Source organism: Tenrec ecaudatus, chromosome 12 (genome assembly GCF_050624435.1).
Source record: "Tenrec ecaudatus isolate mTenEca1 chromosome 12, mTenEca1.hap1, whole genome shotgun sequence".
Lineage (NCBI taxonomy): Eukaryota > Metazoa > Chordata > Mammalia > Afrosoricida > Tenrecidae > Tenrec > Tenrec ecaudatus.
The window spans coordinates 128,171,122-128,191,724 of NC_134541.1; the positions used below are offsets into that span (position 1 = coordinate 128,171,122).

Sequence of the window (20,603 nt, forward strand, 5' to 3'; positions counted from 1 at the left end):
TTGTTTTCTTTGGGATGGGGAGGAGGTCTCCGTCTGGATCCATGGGACTCAAGACCTGGGAGGCCCAGCGTCACCAGCCTTCCCCGCTTCCCAGGAGACCACACACCTCAAGCCCCCTTGTGCCTTCTTTATTGAGGGTCCGGCCTCCTGTCAGGATAGGGGGCAACACACATGCCCAGCTTGTCCTCTCCTAGCATCGCCTTTAGGGCCCGAAGAGTCCACAACACCCAGGGGAGAAGGTGAGAGCGTCCCACACGAGGTGTCTCCCAGCGGAGCAGCGGGGATGCGGCCACACCCCGGGCTGCTGGGACCAGCCTCACTCCTTCTTGGTGCCCTGCCACTGGCTGTGGAACTTGTGGCGAACCACCCGCAGGGTGGTGAAGAAGTTGCCCAGGAAGAGGAGGAGGAAGGGGAAGGCGCACATGAGTACCTGGGGGAGCAACAGGGTTAGGATGGGGGCCAACGGGGTGGCCCCACCGCTTCCCAGGAGCCCCTGCTCACCTGCCACTCCTTGCACTGAGGGTCTTGGGCCAGGCTGAACAGGGTTAGCGCATTAAAGAGCTGCCAGAACTGCGGGGTGGGGAGAGGGAGCGTCAGCCCCATGCCATCGCGGAGGGGCAGTAGACCCGTGGGCAGTGCCACAGGTGTGACTTACTTGTCCAAAGAAAAGGAAGGGCAGCAGGAAGGTGAGACCTCTCCACATCCAGGACTGGAAGCCCTCTGAGGGGAAACGTCGTCAGCGGCCACCCGCAGGGCCCAGAGGTGCAGGCACTAAGGCCTAGCCCCACCTCCCCCACCCCGCCCCTGGCTGGCCAGCTCACCCACGGTCAGGTCCATGGTGTGCCGCTCGCCCAGGGCCCGCAGGCGGTACAGGCAGCCGCTTTGGTAGTAATACTGCAAGAACTGGACGAAGCCTGGGGAACAGGGGTGTCAGGACCCAAGGGACCCCCCAGGGGCCTGCCCCTGCCCTGCCCGCTGCCAGCCAGTGCACAGCAGGCGCTGGCCCCGCGGAGACACTCACTCTGATACATGGAGAACGACAGGAATTGGTTCCGGAACTGCTGGTACATGAGGCCATCGGGCCTGAGGCAGAGAACAGGGGTTTAGGTGTGGGAAGGGGGCTGGCAGCCGCCTTTGGCCGCCCGCCCGCCAATCCAGCAGCCTGGGAGGTTACTCACCAGGTGAGCATGACTCCCGACAGGAAGGTGGAGACATAGTGGTGAAACACCCACCAGCCTTTGATCCTGGGGCAGGAGAAACAGCCGTCACTTCCTGTCCCCTCGGCCCCCAAGACCTGGCAGAGCCCAGTTCCCGCAGCCGGAGGCCCCGCCCACACGCACCGGGAGCCATTGTTGATGAGAATGCTCTCCCGGATGGTCAGGGTGCAGTAGTACCAGACCAGCAGGAAGTTGAAGGCGGCATCTGTCACCCTGAGGATGGGTGGGGCGGAAGGTTGGCGCCGGTGAGCCCAGAGAGGGCTCAGGGGCCCGTCCCGGGCTGGGAAACCCACCTGGAGTTGAGGAGGAAGCGGCAGGTGAAGGAGATGAGGATGAGGATGATGGTGAGGTAGAGCTTGAACTTCTCGTACTCGTCCTTGTAAGCAAACCTGTGCGCGGAAGCCGGACACATGGGGCCAGACTGGCCGCTGGGCCACACCCCCCTCCCCGCACCCTTCCTCTTGAGCCCCTTTCAGCAGCGCCTGGGCTGAAAGGGCTCGGGCTCCGGTGGGTGGGCGCAGGACTGGGGCCCAGCCCGTGCTCCTCCTTACTTGGCCTGCTTGCTGAGGAGTGTCACGTTGACATTACCCAGGACCAGGCTCAGGTACAGCCTAGGGGAGGAGGGGACTAGGTGAGGAGTGGCCTGGACTGGCAGAGGGGCCTTGGGCTTGGACCTCAGTGCTAGTTTTTACCCTGTCTGCTCTCAACCGGACCCAGCACACAAGCCACCCTAGCCCTCTGCCTGGGCTTCCTATGCCGCGCCTCATCTCCCTGCCCTCAGGCCGCTCCCATTCCCCAGGTGACCCCTGTGGGCCCGGGCCGTGGACTGCTCACCTGTAGACAGCACCATCTATGGCCTGGCCCACTGTTCCATGCCAGCTCAACTCCAGGATCCTTTAGTCCCAAGCCCATGTCAGGGAGTTATCTGGGCCTACTTCTGGCCCCAGGACTCTTCTCCGCACTGAGCTATCCTGACCCTGGCCCCGCTTCCCAGGCCTGCTAAGTCCCCCAAGGCCCTCATATTTTCACCAGCTCCTCAGCTCCCAAAGAAAGCCCCACAAGGTGGGGGTGAGGTGGCACACAAAGTTATCACTGACTTATCACCCAATACATGGGCTCTTGTTCACTCAACCACCCAGAACTGAAGCTCCCCGGGGCTCGGGGACTGGCCCTGGGCTCCAGAGACCGACCGGCCTGAGTCCTCGGCCCAGATTGGTGCCAGAAGCATGTGCTGCCTGGTTGGCCTAGAAGAGGGTGCACCGGGACAGAGGGGCTGGGAACTGCAGCCCACCCGTTCTTCTTGGGCAGATAGGCCTCCATGTCGAAGAAGTGTCCCTGGCGCTCTTTGATCTGGTTCTCCAGCTCCTGCGCAGCCTCCTTGGCCTCGGTCGGGAGGGAGGGCTTGCATCTGTGGGTGGAGTCACAGAAGCCACTCAGGGTCAGAGAAGGAAGCTCAGTGCCTGCCAGGTTGACGGGCCAGCAGGTGGGAACCCAGAGAGATGAGACACTGGGCTGGGGGACAGTTCAATGCCCCCACCCCACCAGCCAGGCCACTCCCCTACCTCCCCCCAGCCCAAGGTGGGGGTGGGCCAAGAGCTCACTTCCTCAGGACTCGGGCCAGCTCCTGGAGGCCCTTCTTCTGCCGGCTGATGGCGCTGGTGCAGTTGCCTTGCAGCTTGATCAGCTCCTCCAGCTTCAGGCGGTACAGCCGGTGAGCCTCCTGGGGGTGCCGAGGGGGAAGCTCAGGCTGGTCGGAGGCCACTGAGCCCAAGTGACCGGGCAGGGATGGGCACTGGCTCCCAGGCTCCATGGGACAGGTTCCCCAGAAAGGAGGTGGGGTGCTGTGCCTGCCCCTAAAGTCCCTGGGACTGCTGTCTCCCCAGGACAGGCAGGGAGTGGGCTCTTGACAGGTAAGCCACGGACCCCTCCCTCGACACCAGATTGGCTTCCAGAGGGCCTTCTTCATCTCAGCCCACCTCTGCCCTGGGCCTGACCTCTGGGTGCCCCTGGTCCTCTCAGTCCAGGGGTAGGTGGGGCTCTCCAGATGCCTCTGCCCAGCACTTCTGGTAGAGGTTAAAGGTCCCCTACCCTGCCCCACCACCTCTGGTCCAAGGCCTCCTTCCCTGAGCATTTTACCCTGGTGGGTGAGTCTCTGACCTGCAGAATGCTATGGGGCCAAAGGGCCAGCTGGGAGAAATCTGCCCAGTGCTTGCAGTGAGGGGCTGGGACTACAGTCTAGGCTGGGCCCAGAGGAAGCTAGACTTCAGCACAGACAAGAATGGCTTGGCCAAAGTCCAGGCGAGAGGAAGGCCTAAGCAAGTCGCCAGCTGGCCTGGACTCCGCTTTCGACCTGGTTTGACTTGCCCAGGCGGGGGCCACCACACCCATCCATCCAGCAGGTTTCCGGACCACCACTGTGCAGTTTCCTCCCACTGAACAGCCACGGAGACCAGACCTAAACACGCCCCTTCCACGCTGCCCTCTAGCCTGAGGGGAATAAAATCCAGGTGCAGAGCTCCCTGGACAGACAGACACTCCTCCCCTCCAGGCTGCAGGTCTGTCAGGTCCCCTCCGTGCCTCGTAAAGACCTTGGTGGAGGCCGTCTGGGATATGCTGGGAGCTATCCACTCTTGCCCAAGTGCTGCCCTAGCTCGGAGCCAGCACTGTTCCCCCTCGGGCCGCCCCACGCCATGCCGCCAGCCACTCCCCGGGGTGGCTATCGGGAGGGTCCAGGTGGGGCCACAGAGACCCCAGGCCTCCCCCTCCGGAGCCACGCCGGGGACGCCGACCTCTGACCCCAAGTTGCCCGTGCCCGACCCTTGACCTGGAGCCGAAGAGAAAGGAGCCCCTGGGCCCCCGCAGCAGCACCCACCTGGATGCTCTGGAAGTCCTGCTGCAGAGCTTCCCAGTCCCGCAAGCAGTTGCCCAACGGACCCGGGGGCGGAGGCTGCATGGCTACCAGGAGCGTAGAGGACGGCGCCACAACGCCGCCCGGCCCGAGCCTCCTCGGCCTCCACCACCGCAGCCACCGCCCCCGTCCGCTTCCGGGCTCGCGCCGCCGCGGCCACCAATGGAAACGTGGCCCGGGGCGGCCACACGCTGGCCCCGCCCCCGGCACGCACCAATCCGGGCCGGGGCCGGGGCCACTTGGCCGGGGCAGCTCTTCGGCTGGGTCCGGGCGGGCGGTCGGCTAGCCTTGGCGCTGCGGGCGCCCCCGCCAGGTGCAGTCACAGTCACTGTCAGGGCTGTGACCGCGGTGCTGGAATCGGAAGCTTGGGGGCGGGCAGGGGGCACCCTACCAGGGCTCTCCTCCCGCCCTCCCACAGCCACCAGACTGCCTGTTCTAAAGCACCAGTCTAGGGATGTCCTGCCCGCTGGCTCTGCCCGGACCACGGAGGCTCCGCTTGGCAGACACCCTAAACCTCCTCCAACTCAGACAGGAGACATTCCTTCTCTTCTGGCCAGACCCAACCCCTCCTGGAAGGGGAAACCCCTGCCCCACCTCCTGTCTTCAGCCCTCTGAAGGGAGTCATGGGAAGTCCTCTGGCCCACCTGGGTCCCCAGCCTGCTCAGGTGGCTGGGAATGTTTGCTGATGGGCTTCAAGAGAGTCCTTTGGGCATGGAGATACTAAATCCCTCACCACTCCCCTGGGCTGTAAGGCGCAGTGATGGAGCAACTGGGTGACAAATTAGATTGCTAACCACAAGGCCAGCGGTTAGGGAACCCCCCACCCCAACTCTCTCTGAGAAAGATGAGGCTGTCCCCTCCCACTACAATACATAGCCTGCCCTGAAGGGTCTCTGTGAGTCAGAACTGACTCCATCTGTGGCAGCTGATTTGGTTTGTTCAATCTGGCCTGTGTCTCCCATGGGTTACTGGTTGTGGTGGGTGGTAGGTGGTGTGTGGTGGCCGGTCTGGAAAAGGGTTATCAAAAGACAACTCCCTGGAGTCCTTCTCAGACCCTGAGTGTGGGTGGAGGAGCCCTGGTGGAGCCGTGGTTACTCATTGGGCTGCTAACCGCTAGGTCGGCTGTTCAAAACCACCAGCTGCTTCATGGGGGCAAGATGATGCTTTTCACTCCCCTAAAGAGTTATGGTGTTGGAATCCCATAAAGAGTGTTGGAAACCTACAGGAGCAGTTCGCCCTGTCCTGTCAGGTCACTGTGAGCCAGAACCAACTGGATGGCCTTGAGTTTGCTCTGGAGGGGTTGAGTGTGAGAGATGGGAGGGGCAGGAATCTGCTCTCAGCAAGCACAGCCAGCAGAAGTGAGGGTTTATGAGGGGAAGGCAGGGAGGGCAAGAGACTGGGATCCATGTCATGTGACCACGGGGTTGGGGGTAAGGGGAGATGACATCGAGGATGGTTCCTGGTACCAGGAACCTGTCAGAGGCTGTAGAGCCTGGGGCCCGGCCAGTCTTCAACTTGACATCTCTGAGGTTGGAGGGTCTCTGCCAGTGGGAAGGCATTGCGACACTTCCTGCTGTGAGCCCATGGACCAACACAAGGCCAGGAACTAAAGCCCTGAAGTTCCCACTGCCCCCACACCCCAGGAAAGCCTCCAATGGTCCAGGCCGTGGAGTGGGAAGGGACAGCTACTCCCACAGATCTCAAATAGTCAAGAACCACCACAGAAGACAGACGCAGGCACAGACAGGAAAGCCTTCTTCTCCCAGCCCAGCCCTTTGACACAGCCCGGCCTGTGTCCCACAAGAAGCCCCCAGGTGGTGTCCTCCGGAGCCCTCGCTGACCACGAAGCTCAGTAGAGCTGATCCAAGTTGCCCGTGATGAGGCCTCCAAGGATGATCTCCTCCCATTGCAGGAGCTGGTTCACGAAAGCCCGGTTTGGACACACGTTATTCTTACACTTCTTGACGTAGGTCCAGGATCTCTGTAAATGCAGGGGGCGGGGGGTGTAGTGGAATAGGCACGTGCCCCGGGCCCCACTCAAGGGCCAGACACAAGCATCCAGGGCTACACATACGGGTGAGGAGGTCTGGCTTCTGAGAAAGAGAGGGCAGAAATGAGTCCCCCCTGGGGGCGACTGAGGTGACACCAGGAACCCACCCCCAACACAGGTCTGTGTGTCTGGGGGGTGGAGGGTGGCGATGGGTTCTTGGAAAGAAGAGGGGCTGTGGTTGCTAGAGAGAACCCATCTAAAGGATGGGAAGGGCTATTCCCCAGAGGAAGTGGAAGTGACCAGTCAGTCTCCTTCGGGACCAAGGACTAAGGAAGCCTTAGTAATGGTGTCGGGGCACAGCCTTGAAAATACACACACACACACACACACACACACACACATACCCCACGGAACACACATGCACTCATTCTGGTCCACTGGGTATCTGCTGTAAATTTCACAGCATCCAGCAACATGCACTTGTTCCAGTTCACACACACATGCACGCACGCACGCACGCATACACACACATGTCCTCGTTCCAGTCCGTGGAAGCATCTGCTGTGGCTTTCACAGCACACCGGCAGACAGGAGAGAGACAGATGCTGCTGGCCTCCTTGACCAGCCATGGATGTAGCCCAGGTCTCCCTTGGTAAGGGCCAGTGCCCAGCCAGTGGCCCATCCTTCCAAGTGCCAGGCCCACACTGTCCCTGCATTGTCCAAAGCCTGGACTCTTAAGAGGTGGCACCTAGCTTTGAAACCCAGCTCTACCATTCACAATCACAGCTGTGGTGCCTCAGGCCAGCCCCAGGCCTCTCTGGCTTCCAGAAGAAGGGTCTGCTGCACGCTATTATTACCACTACGGCGTGACTACAGTAAGGAGTTGATACTGCCGGCTCTTACAGCGCTGTGGGGAGAGATCTTTGTTTTATTTTCCTGAAGGTCTTTCAGGATTAAAGATGCTCCCAGCGCATGGAAGGCACTGAGATCGGTTTTTCCTGGGCTGGGGTGGCTCTGGGATCCCGATCAAGATTTGTCCCTTTCGCCACCAAAGTGTTGAAAGCCCAGGTCAGAGGTCAGGGGAGGGGTTGGGCGCTAGCTAGCCAAGGCTGGGTTCCACCTCCTCCCTGAATCCTGATGCTGCCAGGAGTTGGGGGTAGGGGAGCAGACACCCCCAGGAGCTCCTACAAGCTGCTGTGTCACCTGACCCTTGTACTCTGATTACCACAATGGAACTGATGCCCACGCTGCCCCCGGTGCCCTGAGGAGCAGGGCCTAGCCCATGCTGGGAGGTGAGGAGCCTGTGCCCAGTGCCCAGGAGCAGTGCAGCAGAGCCGAGGTCCTCTGGGTCTGTGACTGGGTACCTTAGGGTGGCAGGTAGCATGAGCCCTGCTGCAGGACTTGCACAGCTGGGAAAGGGTCTGGCAGGTCCCACAGCCTCGTAAGGGCACCACAGCTTGTCCAGCAGAGTGCCCAGGAAGGGACCTCCAGGCTGCCCCAGAGCCCCTCAAAGTGCAGAGCCCGTGTCTCCCTGCCTGTGCCCATCACGGTGACAACCTGGTCCCAAGGGTGGCATTGTGCCAGGAAGCGTTAGGAGCATGGCCATTGGCCACACCTCACAGGGCACCATCACTAAGGGTCAAGGAGGGAGAGCTCTGAAGGGCTTTGGGCCCGAGCCCCTCTGAGTGTGATGACCAAGGGCCACAGGAGGACAGACCCCCCCGTGGGGTAGGGGGCTCAAGCTGCGGGACTCCCTGAGACCTCTGCCTTTGGCCAGACAAGCTTCTGCCAGCTCCCACCCTGTCTACATGCCAGCCAAGGCCCCTCCCAGCACAGACTGGTTCCGGGGGTGGGCTCCTCCCAAGATTCAGCAGCAGCATCACCCCCACATACCAGTGCCCACCCGGGCAGCCCCCTTTAGCAGGCAGACAACACCCAGTGTTTCTGAGGCTCCACCCCAACATATGGTGTGAGGACAGGGACGTGGCCTCTGGCCTTCCAAACCTGCACCCAAGACTCTTTCCAGCAGCTTCATGCCAGAGAGCACCCTGGGATTGCATCCCCAAACCACTGGCCAGTGGCCACGGTGGGGGTATCCCTCCGACTCACCCAAAGGAAACCCCTAGGCAAGTGTTTTTGGGGGGCCAACCCCAACGCTGTCACAGTGGGGGCCATCAGCCCAGTACCTGGGCCTGCCCCAAGTACCCTGTTCCTGGACAATGGGGCAGGGTCACAGGCCGGTTCTCGAGTCCTTGGGAGTGGCAGAGCCAGAACCCAGCTCTGCCCAACCAGCCCCTCCCTACCCCTGCTCCACCGAGCCCAGGTGGGGGCGGGTACCTTCAAGGTCTGCTCCCGCTGGTGCATGAGGTAGGCGATGATGGCCGTGGAGCTGCGACTGATGCCCAGCTTGGAGAAGACCAGGATGACCGAGCCGAGCTCCAAGTGCACGTCTACCAGAGGACAGAGGGTGGGTGGGTAAGTCTCTCATGGCTCCCAGGGCTGTGGGCCGCCTTCACTGGGAGACCACTGTCCTCCACGGGCCCGAGGACAAGAGTGAGTCCAGCACAGCACAGCCTGGACAAGGCCTGGACTCTGCTTGGTCAACAAACAAGGGCGGTACCTCCCACCTCGCAGGCAGTCCCCGGAAGCCCCTCTGACCTGTCCTATAAAGCCTTTTCTTGGGCACAAACGTCTGGCCCGGAAACCTCTGCTGTGTTCAGGGCTGGGAGGCCACCCCACCCCCACTCTGAGGGCACTGGGCACTAACAGAGGCTGCAAGAGCACATGATTGAGAGCCAGGGCTCTGGAGCCAGGCAGCCTGGGTGTTTGTCTCTGCCACCACTGGCTGGAGCAAGTCACTCTGAGTGCCAGCTTCCTCATCTGAAAAGCAAGATAACAGCACACACATTGGGCGTTTACTCCGCGCTTAGCCCATCAGTCTGAGGGTTCACCCCGTGAGCTGCGAGAAAGGAAACTAAGGTGGTGCGCCCAGGTTGGCCCCGGGCAGCAAACAGAGGGTGACCTTCCGAGCCCAAGTCACAGACTGTCAGGTTCAGGGAGGACTCAGGGATGGGCGAGGGCCACCAGCCTCAGCCCATGAATAAAACCCTGAGGCACATGGGGCTGCCCAGTGAGGTGGGGATGAAGGGGGCCACTTTGTGGCATGGGGCTCTAGCTGCCACCCCATCAGGGGACAGGTGGCCAATCTCAGCTTGGGTCCTAAGAAAAGTTTAGTCAGTCATGATCAGAAGGAATTCAGTGGAGACTTAATCCAGAAGGAGACAGCAAATGGATTTGGGGCTCTTATTGCTAACCATACTCTACGGCAAACCTAGTGCTCCAAAATTGTGGGGACTAGACAGTACACGCATCAAGAATACTGAAGTCAGTGTTCTGACTTCAGGGGGGTTTGATTCTTCCTCCTACCCCACCATCACCCCAAGGACCAGGCAGGAGGCCAAGGGCAGAGCGTGATTCATCAGTGGGTCCCCAGAGCTTAGTGCACAGCAGACAGCCAGGAGCATACACACCCCTTCATGGTGGCCAATGAGCACCAGGAGGCTGGCTGAGGTGATCTAGCCTGGACCAGAACCTGAGCCTTAGGGCCCACTGGCTCTTTTTGGGTCTCACTGCCCATGGGCCTGGCCTGAGGCCCACAAAAATCTCAGGGAGACCCATCAGGAAGAGGCAGTTGACATAGATGAGGTGGGTGCTGCAGACCCTCTTCCACCCCCAGCCCCAGTCTGCTGCCACCTTACCAATGAAGTGACAGAGGTGTCGGAAAAAGGAAGAGATGTTGGCTTCCAGTGAATCTTCCACCTGGATGTGAAGAAGCTTGTTGGGGTCCCCTACGAAGCTAGAGAAGAGAAGTACAGGTGACAGGCAGCCTGGCCCACAGCCCCATCATGGAATCGACCTCAGTGACCGAGTGCTGCTACAACAGAGTGCCAAGTGGGGCGACTTTCACCAACAAGCCTGTCCTCTCACCACTTGCGAACCTGGCACTGGGAATTCAGATGCTGGCTCTAAGGGAAAGCTGTTTTCTGCTGGCTCTGGAGAAAGTGCTTGTCTCCCAGCAACATCTGTGGGCCTGGCATCACTAGAAGGCCTTGGCAGGTCTTGGCATCGAGCCTCCCCTGGATAGGAGGTCCTCAGTACAGGAACCCTGGGTCCAAAGGATACACTCTGCTCCTGGCTCTTCATTTTTTATTGTTTTAAGGTGCCTCTTTCTCTGCTCACTTCCCTCTCCTTTGTTGCCTTGTAAGGTAAGAGGTAACGCAGGCCACATCTCAGGGAGGCTTTCTTTATATCCGTGCAGGGCTGTGCCCTGAGTAAGGGTGTTTGTTGCGCTCCACCTTAATCCCCTTACAAATGAGGGACTGATCACATCACATCACATCAGGGGGATGTGTCCATAATTACATAACTATCAAGCCACAGGGAAGCATGATCCAGCCAAGCTGACCCATAATTCGCGGGAGGGGATTCCATTCAGCCCATGAGAGCGCCCCTCCTCCAAAGTCTTAGGACCAGAGGGGAAGACACCAGACTAGCACCTGGGAGACTCAGGCACATAAAAGGCCCTATTTCATTGGGCTGTTGGGTGGGGCCAAGAAAAGGTATCTGTGCAGTACTCAGCAAGCTACTGGGCACACAGAGGCTGTCCGATCCATGCCAGGGACCCTTTCACCATCACAGCATGGCGCTTGCCCGGAATCCAGTACCAACAATCAAGGGGATGGAAGACACTTCACAGTGTTGAAGAATGCCCACGCTGTCGTATGCCTAGAGGGCCAGGCGGGTGGAAAGGAGGCTGTGTCTGCTCCGGTGGTCAAGGTGACATTTGAGCAAACACCTGAAGGAACTGAGAGAATAGTCATGCGAGGGAAGGAGAAGGTAAGTACGCCGGCTCTGCAGGCCACGAAAGAACCAGCGTGAAGACTCTCCCATCAGAGGGGAGAGCTTGAGGACGAGCATGAGGGAGACAGGTGTCAGCAGGCCTGAGAAGATACACAGCGCCTGTCAGACAGAACCCCAAACCCAGCCCAACCCATGGCCTGCATCCACGGCGACACCTGTAATGACAGAGCGGGATGCCCCACAGGGTTTTCCCATGGCTGGCTCTTGGGTACAGCCACGGTTTCATGAGCAGCCGCTGCATCATCAGGGCCCCCTGCCATGTACTAAGTACTGTGAAAACGAGGGTTGTAATGAGGGCAGTGTTGCCTACACTGGGGGTACTCCCCTCTGGGGGCTCTGGGACCAGCCAAGGAGCCGTTGCAATAGCAGATATCCAGTTTATGCTGGATTGTGCGTTATAGGACAACCCGTCTAGGTGCCAGGGGTGCTGAGTCTTTTTTTTTTAAGAGGGTGGTGGGCTAACTAAGGTTGGGGATATCTGGTCTATGGGGACATGCAGCAGTGTGCGGACAGACCTCTGTGAAAAAAAAGTTGCATTCGATTGAAAAACGAAAGTAAATTAATCAGTCCCTACAGGAATGAGCACTGGTGACAAATACAGGCCTAATTCACCATCCATCCACCCACCCACCCATCCACCCCTTTGCGGGGTAACAAAAATGCTCTCAACGGACTGTGGTGGCCACAAGTCTTTCCGCTTTTAAGGGTCTTGAATGGCACGCGTTAGATGGGTGAATTGTGCGATGGGAACGGAGCTCAGTCAAGTCGTCTTACAGTGAAAGCAGACAAACACGCGGCAGAGGAGCACATGAGAAGCAGCTCCGCACCCGCTGTGCGTGGCATCCACGATGCTGCCCGGAAATGGCTGCGTTCTCTTGGGTCACCTCTCTTCGGAATGGCTACCAATACGGATCTCGTTCAGTCGGGTGCTAGTCGGGAGCTTTCTTCCACGTGTGTTGGCATAGGCCAGTGAGGGCTTCCTTCCGGTGCCTCACCCACTCTTGAGAGGTTTGATTCGGTGTTTCATCAATTCCTGGGGCCATGTTTTTCCAACAGCGCCTTCAGGGCAGCTTGGGTTTATTTCTTCCTTCGGTGCAATCAGTTGTTGACCGTGTGCTCCTCTCGAAATGGCTGCAGCTTGCCTGGTTCTTTGCGAAGCAGCGACTCTTTCTTCATCTTCTTTTGATGTTTCCTGCCTTGCGCCATGTCTTGCCCGCAGAATCTTTCAGCGTGAGGCTTGGATTTAGGGTGCCCTGCCTTTGTTCGGGGCTCTAGCTCTCGGTCTTTGCACTTTTCATCATAATCCTTCACCTTGTCTCTGAGATGTTCTGCGCGGCCCTTTCACGTCATCATTTCTCCCAAGGGCTTGAGCCACTCTACGTTCAAGAGCAAGTTCCGGAATCTCCTCTGCCGTCTGCCTTGATCTTTCTCTCCTGTCTCTCTAAGAGCCTTCTGCTTTCTTTATGTACGTGGGTCTGGATGCCCTCCCACAGCTCATCCGGTTTTCTGTCATTAGTGTTCAATGAACCAAATCTGTTCTTGAGACACTTTCGAAATTCAGGTGGGGTAGACTTAAGGTTCTAGTTTCGTTCTCATGAACCTGGTTTCATTTCCCTGAACTTGCCCATGAGCAACGGGTGCTTCCACTGTTCCACAAGTGGCCCTGACCCCATTTTAGCTGCTGATACTGAGCTTCTCCTTGACTCCTATGTACTCTGCCGGGTGAGGCCTGTGTCGACAGTTGTCTTTTCACGCAAAACCCTAAGCCACTGACAAGGAGGGGGTCCAACTCAGGGCGATGCTTGTGCGTTTCTGAGACTGTAACTCCGTGAACGAGGAGAAGGCCTCATCTTGCTCCCAGGGAGCAGCTGGTGGTTTCGAACTGCTGACGTTGTCATTACCAGTCCAACGTGTAACCCCTACACCAGCAGGGCTCCCAATCCAGTTGTCATTTATACGGTTGAAAAAAGGTATTTGCAATGAAGAAGCCGTTGGTCGTGTAAAATTCTATCAAGCGATTTCCAGCTTTGTTTCTATCCCGAGGGCCGTGTTTTCCAACGACCGTTTCTTCCCCTTTCCAACTTTTGCATTCCAGGCGCCAGTATTTATCAGTGCATCTTGATTACACGTTCGATCAATTTCAGACTGAAGAAGATGGCAGAATTCTTCAGTCTCTTCACTGAGTTTCGCGGTTGGGGTGCGCGTACATCTTGAATCATGGTCGTGCTGACTCAGCCTCATGGTTGTGCGCATTCATGTCATGCTTTGTGGAGTGGCAGGTGATGTTGAAACGATACTGGATGACACAGAACATTGTGCTCTTTTCATGCCTTCGCAGCAATAAAACGCAAGTAAACATCGAGGAGCGCTTACTACATCACTGCACACTTTTCACCCCAAAAGCACAGCCTTTCCCACACATTGAATGTGAAGGAACCCAAGTCATCAGAGGTTTCTTTCCCATTGAAAATTTCCTACACAGTCACTGTGGGCCAACCAGAAAGCAGAGGCTAATTTTACTGAGGCTGACACTGGGCAGTTGTTTCCTGCCTGGCGTGGACTCAAACACAACACACTGTGTCAGAGACGGTTCCGCCACCTTTAGGAGCAAAATATTTCATAAAACATAACATAAGTGACTATATCTATTTTTTTATTTTAGGAGTGAGACATGCTGGGAAGGAATGAAGAGAAAAAGGAAATGACTTTGGGTTTTGTTTCTTTTTCCTGTGCAAGAGAGTGAGATGTTGTGGTTCAAATCTTGGGCTCAAGAGTTTGAAGCTGCCTGAAGCCAGAGACGTGCTACTTACTAATCAGCTGTTTCATTTGCTTGGATTATACTTGTCTGGGTGAAGTTTTCATTGAAGTCAAACGCACTTTCGGGAACACACATTTAATCTCGTGCCATCAGGTCAATTTTCAAAATGTTCGTCTTGTGATAAAAATATATATTTTAAAAATCATTTTATTGGGGGCTCATACAACTCTTATCACAATCCACTGATAAAAATATTTGTAACACAAAGTTGGCCGTGTTCAAAGGCAGGCACGGGCATGAGGGGTGCTGGCCCCACAGAATGAACTGGGAAAGATCCCTCCTTTTATTTTCTGGAAGAATTTATGTAAAACTGGTCTTAGTTCTTTCTTACACTAGAGTTTTCTTTGTGGAAAAGCTCTGTGTGTGTGTGTGCGCACGCGCATGCATGCGTGCACGCTTATTGTGGCGAAATTGTACACAACCTAACATTGCCACCTGAACCGTTTCTAAGTGTGTGACTCAGTTCATGCATGACAGTCATGGTTTTGTACAGCCATCGCCACGGTTTACCCTAAAGCATTTTCGCAACCCCTCCCTGCCATCGAACAGAAATTTGGTCCCATTGGGCAATAACCCCTACTCCATCTGTAACCCCAGCCCCTGCTAACCTCCCACCCACTTTCCCTTGAGTTGGCCAATGTTGGGCATTTCACATAAGTGCAATCTTACCACCTCTGCCCTGGGATGGCTGGCTGTATTCCACTTCACATAAAGTTCTCAAGGGCCGTCCATGTTGGGGCTGTTCCTTATGCCGGCTGGGCACAGCCTGCCTTAGAGTGGTACTGTGCCGTTACGTACACCACACCACCACCACCACGAGGGCCCAGATTTCCCATCGCGCCACACTGCCCCTGACACGGGTTGCTTTCCACGTGGGTTGTTTGTTTGCTATTTCACTTCCAATGGGTGTGAAGTCGTGTCCCAGGTTTTCCATTTGCCTCCCGCTCCCCCCAGAGTGTGATGGTGAACGAGGCGGGAGTTTCTGGATCAGATCATCGTTTGTTGCATTCCACCACATGCACAGTTTCTCAGCTCTCCTGTGAGCTTGCCCTGCACACCCCACTCCCAGCCCCAACCCCAGATTTGTGTTTCATCTCTCTCTCTCTCATGGTCACAGGGTCCAGGTGGCAGAGCGGTTACACAGTGAGCTGTTAACTACGAGATCAGCAGTTCAACACCACCAGCTGCTCCGAGGGAGAAACACGCGATTTTCTACTCCCACAAAGAGTTACAGTCGTGGACACCTGGACAGGGGCAGGCTCTTGTACCCATCCGATAGGCTCCCTGTGCAACTCGATGGCAGGCCGTTTGGGTTTGGTTCTTTTTCTTAGTCGGGAATTATTTTTCCCATTCACCAAGTTGACACCTTCCGTTGGTCCTTTGGGGAAGCTCTTTAAAGAGCTCTGGTGGTTATGTGCTAGCTGCTGACCACAAGGTCGGCATTTCAACACCACCAGCTGCTCGGCTGGAGGAGGCGGCTCCCACGCCCATTGGAAGTGACAGACTGGGAAACCCACAAGGACAGTTAGTTTTACCCTGGTCTCCATGAATCAGACTCAACTCAATGGCAGCGAGTTTGTGGTTGTCTTTTGGTGGAAGGCCTTCAATCCCAAATTCACTATCTCTAGAGCGGGGGTGGGGGAAGGCTGAGAGGCTAGCCGCTTACTGGAGAGACGAGTGCTCATGTGGAGGCGATGAACATCCTGTGAGCGTGGTAAGCGCATCTTCCGGACACTTGAACTCCCGCGGCAGCCACAGGGAGACCACATGAACATCCGAATCTCAGCCGGCACGGTGCCAATCCGTTTGTTCAAGGTACCCTACAGCTCTGCCGCCGCAAGGCCGCTTTATGTTGTCCTTTAATAAGCCCACCCACCTGTCCCCCTCCCCCACTGCAACCCTACCACCTGGATGCCATCACTAATCTGGTCCCCATGTGTACGATGCGTCCTTTCAAAATTGCTCCGTAGAAGGAAGCCTGAATGAAGGGTGCAGCCTTTGTGAATTGAGTTTTGGAGTTATTTTGCTCGGGATAACTCCTGGACAATTGATGCAAGGCACTGCGTGGCTTGGTCAGTTGTGTCTTTTTCTCGTCGAGTAGCCGCCGTGGACCGTACACCCCAGCTCACTCTCATTTGCCTGTTGGAGGCGAGTGGGGGAAGCAGCGCCATCTGGCTTCCTCTCCCTCCTTATCAGACCTTATCACCGCCGTCGAGTCGATACTGCCTCGTAGCGACCCTGGTGGTGTAGGTTGGGCTGCTGACCTCCAAGTCTGACAGTTCGAGACCACCAGCCACTCCAGAGAAGGAAGAGGCTTTCTACTCCCGTAAACAGGGATAGTCTTGGAAACCCACCAGGGCAGGCCAACCCTGTCCTATAGGGTCGCGATGAGTCAGAGTGGACTCGATGACAGTAGATAACTGTACAGGAACAGACAGCTTCCTCTTGCTCCCACGGAGCAGCTGGTGGGTTCAAACTGCCGACCTTGTGGTTAGCAGCCCAGAGCATCACCTTCTCCCACATACTGGCCAGTCATTCTCGACTCGCTGCCTGGGGTGCTCGCTGACCCTTAAAGCAGTGGGCAGCTTTGAGGCCACCAGAGGCTGGCCTGAATCGCCGCCTCCTCATTCACCACAAGCAATTTTGTCTTCCAGGTGTACGTTACGAACCAGCTGTCCAGAGCCACCCACATAACAAAGTCTATTCGCTTTTGACTGACACCTCTCTGCGTGTCTAGATCGCTTCATGGAGAACGAAATGACCTGCTCGATACTGGGTTTTCCACCCAAGAATGTCTTTGCCATGGTTCCTATCTGCTTTTACGAGCCTTTTCAGATTGTACGGCTTCCTTTATCAAAGTCCTGGGTGTTTCTGGTTGAGTTTATCCCTGTGACTCTTTTTTCTTTTTAAATACTTTATTGTGTTTTTTCCCCTGCACAGGTTGACATAGCAGTTTAGGCTCCCAGTCAAGAATTTCTACATGAATTGTTCAGGGTCATTAGTTACATCCTTCACAACTGTGAACACGCTTATCATTTCTGGTTGTTCTGTTTCCCTCCATCTAGTCTCCCAGCCCCTTTAAAGTCTCACCTGTGTTGTAGTCACTGTTGACCATTTGGTCTCATCACTCACTGCCATCAAGTCGATTCTGACTCATAACAACGCTACAGGACAGGACAGAACTGCTCCTGTGGGTTTCCAAGGTTTTAACTCTTTATGGGAATAGAAAGTCCTGCCTTTCTCCTGTGGAGTGGCTGGTGGCTTCTAACTGCTGACCTTGTGATTGGCATGCCAACATATAATCTATTAGGCCACCAGGGTTCCTCATTTGGTCTCAAAGAGGTGGTTTTCTTTTAAAGGAACACAGGATGGTAATCTTTTGGATGATAATGGGATTTTTTTTTTAGCCAATTTAGCTAGAAAGTGATCCCAGGGATTCATTTCATCAGGGGGTTTGAAGAATACCTATCTCAGAGCCATGTTCGTGGAGAGTCTGCCCCTCTCCATCAGCCCAGTCAGACTGTTTCTTTGTGTTCTGTTCAGCCTTTAGGCATCTGGGGTTCTCTTCCACATTTTTCTGTACCTACGCCCTGACTGGAAGGGCCAAGCATGGTTTCCGGTTAACCGTGAATCCTACCACTGCTGTCTGGCTCTGACACAGGGACCTTCCCTGATTTGATAACGGGTTCTGGTTTTTATAGTCATCAATCAACTGTATTGACTGCTGGGCAGAGTTTCTGTCACTGGATTCCTTACTGGATTCTTGTGTGATTGCCACAAATCATCCCACCCGCCACACCTCCCTCCCTGGAGCGGAATCTGGACAGGCTTTCTCGGGTGCTGGGAGGGGAGGCGGGGTGGTGCTGGGCCAGCAGGGAAGACCAAGGTGGAGGAGCCTACAGTACAGGCCCTGCCCCTCTTTGAACAAAGTCGAGCCTGAGCGCATGTGTGTCTCTGCTGGCACAGGCTTACCTAGCCGGTTACGTTGTGGGTCAGGTTTTTCTCAGGGCCCGAGGCGGGCAAAACGGGGAGAGCAGGATGCCGGGTGCCTGGAAAGCACCACTGGGGCTCAGACGGAAGAGGTGGAAAGGGCACATGTGGGGGCAGCAGAAGCCCCCGGCGAGGAAGCACACAGCAGTCTGGGAAGCGCTGAGGGTCCGTGGTTCGCTTGCTCCAGTGGGTGCTGGCTTCTACCACCATCAAACCAAACACACTCACTGCCGTCGAGTCGGCAGCAACCCACAGTGAGCCTAAGGAACCAAGAAGAACTGCCCTGGGGGTTCCTGAGACTGTAACTCATCCCGGAAGCACAAAGCCCCTTCTTTCTCCTATGGAGCGGCTGGTGGTTTCAAACTATGGACCTGGTGGATCGCAGCCCAATGTGTAACCGCTCTCCAGCTGGCTTCTAGGGGCCGTGCAAGTGGAAGCTGTCGTACTTCCACCGCTTGACATTTGTGTAAACGGGCATCGCCTCTACTTACAATGGCCCCACCTCCATAGAGACGTTGATGTGGGCGCTGATTTTCAAGTCCTTCTGAATTTTAGGGTCACAGGCTTGGCTGAAAGTGCCCAGGTAGAGTCTTCTGAACAGTATCTCCACGGGGTATGGCTGGTATGCATCCAATTCCTGGGATTGTGAGGAAGGGGCGGGTGCGGTCGGGACAAGGAGGGAAAAGGTTGCTCTAAGTCTAGTCATCAAACCAAAATACCCCACCCACCACCATGGGGTCTATCCCGGAGGGCGCACAGCGCCCCTAGAGGACAGGGTGGAACTGTCCCTGTGGGCTTCTGAGACTATCACTCTTGATGGGAGTCCAAAGACCTGTCTTGGTCCCACGGAGTGGCTCCTGGGTTGGAACTGGTGACCTTTGTTTAGCAGCCCCAGGCATCACCCCGCAGGCCACCAGGGCTCCTCCTCCTGTCCACCAGGGAAGAGTTTGTCTCTAGAAGCTTCTTAAGCAGACACGTTTCCCAAGACGACCCAGGTCAGGGAATTGGACCGAGACTCATGCTGCCCACAGTGACCCCCACCAGGAGGTGGAAGGCTGATCGTAGCGTGCTGAATCTCACCCCCAACACCCCCTCCCCTGCACAGCACCCATCTGCACCTGGCCTGGGGCCCCGGGGCTGGAGCCCAGCACCCAGCGGGCCAGAACTGTGTAAACACATGGGCTGTGTGCCCTTGGAGGTGGCCTGGGAAGGACAGTTGGAGGCCCCTGCTCCCCTAAAACTGGTAAAGCTATTCACACGGACCCTGTGGGCCACCGGCACATTAGTTCTGACAAAGAGACGATGTGTTGAGAATGGAAGCTGACTGGATTTCCAGGCCCCAAATGGGAACTAACCAAACTTACCTTTCTCTGGAAAGCAAAGAGAGCGATTTCTACATTTGCCGACGTGTGAAATATGATGTTCTAGTCTCTCCCAAGGCCGTGTGGACCAGGGTCCCAAGAGCCAAGGCACAAGTGATGAGACACAGTGGCTGGCCACTGATGGACCGACATGCTAAGAAGCCTGTTGGGTTTGCACCCCTGTAGGTTTCTAGGATAATCTGACCTGCAACCACTTTCTCCAACCAAGTGTCTCCCCAAAACACCCATCCCACCTTTTTAATCCCCATCAGTACTCCCTCCATAGGAGATACATTGACACAGCCAAGCTATGCAATTCCAGGAGACCTGGTAGTGGGAATGGGTTACACATTGGGCTGCTAACCACAAGACCAGCAGTTTGAAACCACCAGCCGCTCTTTGGGAGACAGATGAGGCTGTCTGTTCCCGCTAAGAGCTACAGTCTCAGAAACCCACAGGGGCAGTTCTACCTTGTCCACAGGGTTGCTATCAGTCGGAATCGACTGGATGGCAGTGAGTTGTCATTCCAAACCCACTTCCCAAACCCTCCGATTACAAATCCGACTAGGAAAAAGCATTGTAAATACTGGAGACTGCTTCACTGTGCACTTCTGTCCTTCAGAGATGCCTGGATTCAGCCCCCACTCCCCTAGCCACACACCCCCTACACACACACACACACACACACACACACACACCCTGTTGAAAATCCACATTCTCCCCAAGTTGTCAGCTTCACACTTTCTCAGTGGCCCCAAGAGCAGACAAGCCCCCGGAGCTAGCCCTCCCAAATGGGCAGAGACACACAAGGTCCCTCTATGCAGGTGGGCCTACTGCTTACAGATTTTGGCCCACAGCTCACCCCTGGGATCAGGCAGATCCCGGCTGGCAGGATCCCAGCAATCCCGGGCCATGAGAACACACAGCTTGCTGGCCACCACTCCCTAGTTCCACGGGGACAGTCTCACTAAAAGCCCATACGAATCGGTCAGCTCACGCCCTGCTGCCTTCAAACCAGCTTGTGTGTGTGTGTGTGTGTGTGTGTGTGTACAGGGCACGGCGTGGGTACCGGAGTGCCACCCTGGAGGACTGGCGCACGCTAACGCTGACTGACATGGCCTTGGCAGGCAGGTGGGAAAGAAAGCACCTCTTCAAACTTTCCGTCCAGTGTGGGTGTTGTCCGTGGCCCGTGGTGACTTCATGCGTGTTGGGGTGGAACTGGGCGCCATCAAGTTTTCAAAGGCTGAACAACACGGAGTTTGCTGTTGTTTCTCATAAATAGAAAGGCACACCTTTCTTCCAAGGATCCTCTGGGAGGACTAGAACCTGTGACCTTTCAGTTAGCAGCTGCGAGTGCTAACCTTTGGTGGGTTTCCGAGACTCTACCTCCTTATGGCAG

General features: G+C 56.3%; 2 protein-coding genes across 2 annotated transcripts in view; both read right to left on the reverse strand.

Annotated features, from left to right (window-relative positions):
- Positions 1 to 181: 181 nt before the first annotated feature.
- TMEM120A (transmembrane protein 120A) lies at positions 182 to 4,266 on the reverse strand. The gene is made up of 12 exons (XM_075564885.1): positions 4,090 to 4,266; positions 2,819 to 2,937; positions 2,509 to 2,625; positions 1,769 to 1,828; positions 1,511 to 1,606; positions 1,341 to 1,430; positions 1,179 to 1,244; positions 1,022 to 1,083; positions 822 to 914; positions 656 to 720; positions 502 to 570; positions 182 to 430 (listed from the first exon to the last, which is right to left on the reverse strand). Exons 1-12 carry the CDS (start codon positions 4,168 to 4,170, stop codon positions 317 to 319), a joined length of 1,032 nt encoding a protein of 343 aa, XP_075421000.1. The 5' UTR covers positions 4,171 to 4,266; the 3' UTR covers positions 182 to 316.
- Positions 4,267 to 5,928: 1,662 nt separating this feature from the next.
- Positions 5,929 to 20,603, reverse strand: part of STYXL1 (serine/threonine/tyrosine interacting like 1) — a 43,381-nt gene continuing 28,706 nt past the window's right edge. The window contains exons 6-9 of the mRNA XM_075564887.1: positions 18,335 to 18,480; positions 9,874 to 9,971; positions 8,453 to 8,565; positions 5,929 to 6,106 (exon numbers count right to left, since the gene is read on the reverse strand). Coding sequence (XP_075421002.1) covers positions 5,975 to 6,106; positions 8,453 to 8,565; positions 9,874 to 9,971; positions 18,335 to 18,480 — 489 coding nt within the window. The 3' untranslated portion in view covers positions 5,929 to 5,974. The remainder of the gene's footprint in view (positions 6,107 to 8,452; positions 8,566 to 9,873; positions 9,972 to 18,334; positions 18,481 to 20,603) is intronic.